Source organism: Haliotis cracherodii, unplaced genomic scaffold, assembly GCF_022045235.1.
Source record: "Haliotis cracherodii isolate W230 unplaced genomic scaffold, xgHalCrac1.p SCAF_2, whole genome shotgun sequence".
NCBI lineage: Eukaryota > Metazoa > Mollusca > Gastropoda > Lepetellida > Haliotidae > Haliotis > Haliotis cracherodii.
Genome location: NW_027266275.1, coordinates 5,226,540 through 5,234,771, shown reverse-complemented (window position 1 = coordinate 5,234,771; position 8,232 = coordinate 5,226,540). Strand labels below are relative to the sequence as shown.

The window sequence follows — 8,232 nt, the reverse complement described above, 5'->3', positions numbered from 1 at the left end:
GTGTGTGTATTTGCACACCTTGTAAGATATTATTATTATTATTTGTCTTATTATTATTTACAGATTAAAATAAAAAATGCAGCAAAGAGGGTTTGGGTGATCCTGGCACAGTCAGGCTGGTTAGGCTCATCATCAGCCCAAGGACCTTGCCCCATCTACACGCAGCCCAGACAGCGAACGGGGCTTCTCTCAGGAAGCGCTGCCTAGGCGAACCCACCCAGAACTTTTCGGAGAATGTAAAGACTCCCAAACACTGCAGCCTTCTGCATTACCAAGATTGTCAGAAGGGCATTGTTCGTGGTAACAAACCCGAGTACTCTTCCAATGTCAGTCAACACATTGGGAGGTACCTAACCTAAGACACCCAGAACAATGGAGAATCTTGAATCTTGCCAAGGAGAAGATCAGGTTTGTTGGCCTGGATATGTCTGAGGCTCAAAACGGGCCTATTCCAAAGAATTTTGTATTTATCATTTTCCATGACGCCTTCTACATATTCCGGGTCGTACCATGGATGGACCTCTGTGCCATAACCACAAGCATGGCGAAGACGGTAATAAAATGATCGAGCTACACCATCATTGTGCCAAAGCTGGGCATCCACTGACAATGTGCAGGACAGTCTCATTACATTCATTGCGTAATCTACGTTTCATATTTACATTTTGATGCAAAATCGAGTGGGAAGTGACTGGTCCTGTGCAGCAAACAGAAAGCCTTCTGTTTCACTTTTCAGGCCAGTCGACTTCGATACCGCAGGTATCCAGGTACTAGTATCTGCTCAAATGTGGTTTCATTTGTTCCCCGGCCAGTGGAACCGTTTGCATTCCAGTTATCATTCCCAACTCCCTGATGAGTATATAACTCAAGTTGCCTGAGGGCGCTACATATCGGCTACCAATTCTCTGCTGGGTGAACAGAGGCTCATTTGAACTGTGTCACTTGCCCAGGGTGACACCACAAGTTTTGACACTTGTGTTTCGGGTGTCTGTAGGTATTCGTGTTTCAATCATCTGGTTATCTACCATCGGACGAGTGGGTTCTTCTGAGTGCACAGGATGTATGTACTGTACACTAGGGGTAGTGACCTGTAAACATTGCTGGTCCCATGGAAAAAAAACAACCGGGTCACGAGCAGGATACGATCTCAGCACCTGGCGCTTTTGACCGCTTGCCTCTCCAAGTGTCTGTTATTATCTATCTGTAAGATCATTGCTTTTTTTCAGATCTCGTCTACAATCGCCATGAACGACCACCACTCCAAACTATATTGGACCTGTATCGGGACGAGATTGGGGATCAAGTTCTGACTATGTACTGACCTCTGATTTGACGGAAAATCGTCATTTCGTTTTAAAAAACACACTATGTGGTCTCTTTCAGCAAAGAAACGTTTTCTTCAAAAGAACGGCTTTCTGGACACGGACGAAAATTTATGAATTCGCGGATAAAACATTCTGGGCCAGGAGGTTTTCATCTTGTGATTTGCCAGTTCGCGTGGTGTAGTCGTTGAGTCATTTCTAAAACAGAGCGCCGAATGGGTCAGTAATAGTTTTGAATTTCAGTTTACAGATAATATACCCAACCACCTCTAAAAATATAGGAATAGAAATCCCCGTGAACACCCGGAACTGCATGGGACATCATTTTTTTCACTGTGGATATGTCCCCCACTTGTTCAGTATAAATTTTTAGAAAGCTTTATCGAGGCCCGGAATGTTGTAACCTTGATCAAGCAACTTTTGAGCACGAGTAGTATGACGGATGTCCTAGTAATGCGTGGTGTTTCCATGTAGCCGGCGCAGACCGTTTGACGAGTGAGTGAATGAGTGAGTATGGCTTTACGCTGCTTTTATTCCAGCAAAATCACGGCGGGTGACACCACAAATGGGCTTCACACATTGTACCCATGTGTGGTTTCGAACACGGGCCTTTCCATTAGATGAAGTCAGCTTATCTGTACATACACTAGTACATACCGCTTTAAAAATGAACCCTTTGATCATTATGAACTGGTTATGTCATGGTCATATATTACAAATGGTGGCAGATCGCCCAAACCTGAAAGAACACATCACCACACTGAGAGTGTAGTACCATCATACCTCCCTACAAACATCAAAGGCAGCATGTCATCATACCGATTGTAAAAACATTAAACCATATATGTAAAAAAGCATTAGTTGTATACGTTCCGGCATATCGAGGAAAATATAACCCAGTAGGCGTTTTGAAGAAAATATATTTTATCTTGTTTAGAAAATACAGGATCATTTTTCAAAACTTATATACAAAACAAAAAATATCACGATTTTTGAAGACCGAGGTGACTTGGATTTCAACGTCTTTATCTCTTTCGACGCGACGTAAGTCAATACTGTATTAACTCAAACTACAGCTTCTGACACGACACTAGATATATAACATCACTACTGTTACTGCACGACTTTCTGTAAACACACGAATATACAATATTCTTTGTGCATATGTTGTTGCAGCAAGTTACATTTGTTCGTTAATTTGAGGTTCAATAACTTGTGAAACCGTTTAATGCTTTATACACGTCTCAGGAAAATATACTTGCTGCTGAACAAAAACATGATGATATTATGCAGGGCCAAAAAGATGGACGATCTATATATAACGTAGATTAAAGTAATCCAATGTATTATTCATTATTATTCAATAGTACTATATCGTTGAGTTTATAAGCAAGGATAAAAAGTGACATATATAATGGCATATAGTGAAACCACACACTTGAACACACTCATACTGATATGCATTTAAATGAAGCATGTATCATTGATACTCTGAAATCAGATCATGCAGGGTCTCGGCATATAAGGAGATGTATGCTGGATGTGATCACATTGCTTCACCGGACAAACAAAAACACCTGGAATGGTTATAGGATATAGTGGCTATGCGCCCAGAGACAAAATGTGTGCATGGTAATCCATTTGGGCGCCACGGTGCAGTGAATATTTCCAGTTAAGGTCTAGATTTTGTTATTTGTGCACGTCTCTAAAACTGCAATATTTAATGTAATTAGTTACTACATGGCAATTAGTATGGACCTATCGTTTGGAAGCGTGAAAAAATATTTATTTTATAAAGCCATACTTGTTTTACAGTATTTAGTGATTTCCAATTACATCAATGATCAGAAATAAAAAAAAGTTTAGTTCATGTTCAGCAATGTTAGACAATGAGGCCAGTGGATCTTTCCTGTTGATCATAACACCGTTAATAGACACAACTATGGCTCCTGTATTAGGAACGGAATACAAGGGTGATATATTGCTAGCAAGAATAAAACACATCATTTAGATGGAAGAAATACTGAGAAAATCTAGCAGAATTAATGTTGTTATTCACACTAGTGAAATGAAAATGAAATGAATTATGAAATATGTAATTAACAAGAGAACACACACTATGCATCTAAAAGTCACATAGCACATCTTGACGCCGTTAGTACCCGAGTGAGAACTGCCAGAGGTTGAAGCTAGGTGTACAGTGTGCACTTCAGCCACTGAAATGAAGAAATCAAGACACATGGAAAACATCAGTAGCTACATATAATTTATAATGTCTGTTGTTCTCTGGGCCACGTGGCCTTTAATTTTGAATAATATTTTTGTTTTTAGCAGCGATACGAAACACTATTATGAGTTTTATAATTTGGGTTACAAGGTTAAGGGCAATGAACACCCTAATGTTAATGGAAATAATACATATAGACAAGGCTAATGGTGTCTGTTCATTCTGTGGTAATCTCAAAGTACCTGGTTTAAGTCCATTGTCACTTTCTGATCGTACGCATTTGCCTTGAAGGTATCTGAAAATATATGACACAAAATGTCAAGTGTTTCAAAATTGCACCAACCTCTGTATGTCTATATTCAGTTTGATTTATAGCGTTGATTAAAGACAAGCACATATATGCAGAAAAAAAGGTTATCGTTAACTAGAGTTTTAAAGTCATATTTACTGTTTAAGCATATTCTCTCACATTATATTTAAGAGAAAAACAGTAATACTTGATCATGCCACTCACAGTATAGTCCCATAGTATTATTGATCATGTATAGCAAAGAAATCACAGGTAAAGTGTCAATATATACATGATACATTCTTCCTTTGTTATGTTCCAACTATATGACGCCAGTCTATAAATAATCGAGTCTGGACCAGACAATATTGTGATTCGCTTACGAGCATAGGCCTATGCAATTGAGATTCGATGACATGCATCACCAAGTCAGCGAGCCTGACCACTCGATCCTGTTAGTGGGCCTCTTACGACAAGCACGAGTCATGACAATAATTACGGACATAAGCTATGCTTCACTGCTGTGTTAATAAATGGCCAGGCTTCAGGCAGTCACTGCAGACCAAGTGGGCAAACCCAAGTGGGTAGGTTTAAGCCAATGTGATCTGAGTAATGCACATGTTTTTGTGCATGGTAAATATCTAATATAAATACCAGCATAAAGACCCGGCTCTTCAGGAGTCCTAAACGATAGTGTATAGCACGCAACTCACAGTATAGTGTCATGATTTTACAGAGGCTCTGGATGAAGTCATCCTCCTTGATGACGCCATCACGCCCTCCGTATCTCCGCACCACCGCCTTCAGCACCTCAGACCGCACAGCGAAGCCTGGGGACACGGAAGTATCTCCGTTAGACTACTGACCGACCACAATAGATCAAGATACACAATCGTCACAGGGATGATTAGCTAGGCGAAATGCGAGCCATTGTTTAAGCACAATAGGCCAAATATCCAATATTTAAAAGATAATCAGATAACGACAGAAGAAAGACGAAACACTAAAAGACAATACATATGCTATATAAGGGTGCATGGCATTATTTCAATTATACAACTATATTATACATTATTTAGTGTTCGATTCTGGGTTTATTGTGTATGATACCCAATAGCCCCAGAATCGAACACTAAATAATGTCAAACAAGACAAATGAACATCCAACAGAAACAGATCAGGGACTCAACAGTAAACGCCAGAAGGACAATACTATAGTAAGAAAGGTAGTAACAGAATCTGAGGCAAATGCAAACTAATTTAGTGAGGAAAACATTTTTGTTCACTTAATAAGGGCAGAATTTGAATATTCATGTTCAGCACTTACTCAAGATGCAAAACAAAAAGGGTTTAAGATGGCAACATACCAACTTTCTTGTAAAGTTCTCCCAATTCATAGGAGTCTATTGACTTTGTGCTATCCAAATCAAAGGACTTAAAGGCTCTCTGAAATAGAAATTACAATATCTTCATCAAACTTAATGGCTTCCAATCAGCATTTAAATGAATTGCTATAACGGTTTGATTTTTAATTGGTCATACATGCCTCAAAAACCTGCCTGATAATTATTTTTGTTTGTTGTTTAACGCCGCACACAACAATATTCCAGCTTTATGACAGCGGACTGTAAATAATCGAGTCTGGCCCCGACAATCCAGTGATTGATTAATGAGTACCGACCTACGCACTTAGGATACAATGGCCAGCCTGACCACCAGATACCGTTAGTCGCCTATTACGACAGGCATGGGCTGCTGAACACCTGGATCTTCAAGGGGCCTTGATAATAGTTACTTACATGTATTACATAGTCCATAATTCGGAGAATATTGCCACTTGATAGTTTGATACAGTTGAATTATATAAACTATGTTCTAAAATACATTTAAGACAACAGATACAGTACATTGTTTTTAGTGACCGAAACTTTACTCCACGTTGGACGATGCAGCGTTATGCTAAATCAGAATTCTTATCTGCAGCTATGGTCAATTATCGGCAAACTGCTTGCCTCGAACATTGGAACACTGCTTACAATTTCGATGGGCCGCAGGACTTCGAATTAAGGGGTTTTCAATACTTAAATATCATACAAATGTATACATATCAACTTACCGTCCATAATTTGACAGTGTCCCAGGCTTTTTTCACTTTCGTAAGGTCTAACAACCCTTCAATTGGAACCTGAGTTCCATGTTAAGGAAAACCGATCGTTCAATCTGCACGCACGCACGCACGCACGCACGCACACACACACACACTATCGTAAGGCCTCGGCTATGAGGGTAAAAAATAGCATTTGTGCGTTGGTCGTTGTAGCAAACAGAGGAGACTGAGATTAGGAACAACGACTGAAAGATAAGTTCCTTTGTTGCGTAAGTTGGTGCACTTACAGTTAAATAATGTTTAAATGCAGACATTCCCAACAAATTCTCATTTGTCCCAAATAATGGAATTAAGTAACTGAAACTACATAATTATACAAAATGCCATGGTAACAAATATCCACCACATTTGGAGCCATTTCTGAGGAGCATTATTTGGTCCACAGTGATCAACGTTGAGTGACGTCTACAATGCCTATTACAAAGTACTTGCCTCATGTTTTGATAAATTTAAAGTAAACGAGCAAATGTTGTTTCATTTCTAAAGCATTAGTTTCTGCGATGGATTTGTTGTCTTGCAGCGAAATATATCTGGAAACTAATCTAAATATGTTTGATTCGACATTACATTTAGTTTCACACAAATCATTATAAAAAAAATCCGTTAATGTAAAAAGAAGCATCACATACTTAATAGCATCAATCGGAACACAGTGAATAGTGTGTGTATTTACTGTGGCAGTTACTTTTTACTCCACTTCCATCATTACTCGGTGCTACACAAGATTAAAAAGCTGAGATAATTTATGGATAACAACTTCTTTCTTTACGGTAAAGGCGACGTTTCGGTATAGATCCTTATACCGTTGTCAGTAATTAAAGAAGTTGTTATCCATAAATTATCTCAATTTTGTCATCTGTCAACTTCTAAGTAATGCCTATCAAACAAAGTTACACAATATTAGTTAGGAACAGAGGCGAACCAGCATATTAAAATGTTATCGTTGATGTCACATTAAAATACCAACATCCAACAAACGTCACAGACAAGTTTCGTTCGAGTTGGTTCACAAGGATACATCGTGCAAAGCGACGAGGCAGCGACATGTCTCGAGGCTGTAGCCGTCACTGGCTCCATACTCTGCAATACAACAAGAAGTCTGACATTAAGTTGTACTGTGTAAATGATAACTGAATTTCTTGTAACAACAGCATCCTTAATGTAGTTAATGTAGGATAGGTCTTCAGCAACCCATGCTTGCCGTAAAAGAGACTATGCTTGGCGTAAGTTGCAACTAATGGGGTCGAGCGGTCAGCTCGCTCAGTTGGTTGATGCATGTCATCGTATCCCAACTGTGTGGATCGATGCTCATGATGTCAATCACTGGATTGTCTGGTCCAGACTCGATTATTTACAGACTGATGTCATATAGCTGGAATATTGCTGAGTGCGGCGTTAAACAAAAAACAAACATAATGTAGTTCTTTTGTCTTTGCTTACCTTCTTTTTTTGTGTCACTAAAGATGTTCCTCAGTGAAACTGCATCCACTTTCCCGTCTGATCCGGCGTTTTTCTTGAAGGACGTTTCCAGTGCGTCTGTCGTCAGATCGTGGTCATCCTGTCGCCCAACATAAAAACATGCTACAATCTCCAAATGTTTAATGTATGAAAGGACATTTACCAACGTCCCCGATCATAACAGGTCTACATCTTGTCATAACGTACCTGACACCTTTTAAAAGGCAGACTAAGATTCTCGGGAGATGTTTGCAAAGAGAGACTTACTTATTCATTTCAATGTTTTCACTTGAACTGTCACTGCTGTGTTATGATTGTAATATCAAAACTATATAGTAGAACAGGACATGCTAACTCTTTTCGTGAATACCTGGTGTTATCCTTTCAGTGATCCATTCATATTTCGCCTCTATTCTGCCTTTTACCCCCAATGGCATCTGTTTCGGTAGATAATCGACACTGATTATTCTCTGGCGTTGACTTTTTACATTTACAACAAAATGTAGCAATTGTTTGTGCTGAATGACTATATCAGAGCTATGTTATTATTTATGGTGTTATGTGTATTACGAACTAAGCTATATGTGTAACACAATCTGTCACTAAACTATGTTAACCTAACAATAACAGCTTCTCCGACAATCAAATAATAATGTCCTATACTTGCCGTGTCAAGTGTTAACAAATAGCTGGAGAAGTCCATATATACTACTCAAAAGATATTAAAGAACACTCGAATTAACTACAAAATAACTACATTAATATGAAA

General features: G+C 38.9%; 1 protein-coding gene across 1 annotated transcript in view; it reads right to left on the bottom strand.

Moving 5' to 3' along the window:
* Positions 1-2,277: 2,277 nt before the first annotated feature.
* Positions 2,278-8,232, bottom strand: part of LOC139468632 (calpain-B-like) — a 37,212-nt gene continuing 31,257 nt past the window's right edge. The window contains exons 14-20 of the mRNA XM_071250754.1: positions 7,446-7,563; positions 7,024-7,085; positions 5,955-6,023; positions 5,206-5,284; positions 4,552-4,668; positions 3,792-3,844; positions 2,278-3,538 (exon numbers count right to left, since the gene is read on the bottom strand). Coding sequence (XP_071106855.1) covers positions 3,512-3,538; positions 3,792-3,844; positions 4,552-4,668; positions 5,206-5,284; positions 5,955-6,023; positions 7,024-7,085; positions 7,446-7,563 — 525 coding nt within the window. The 3' untranslated portion in view covers positions 2,278-3,511. The remainder of the gene's footprint in view (positions 3,539-3,791; positions 3,845-4,551; positions 4,669-5,205; positions 5,285-5,954; positions 6,024-7,023; positions 7,086-7,445; positions 7,564-8,232) is intronic.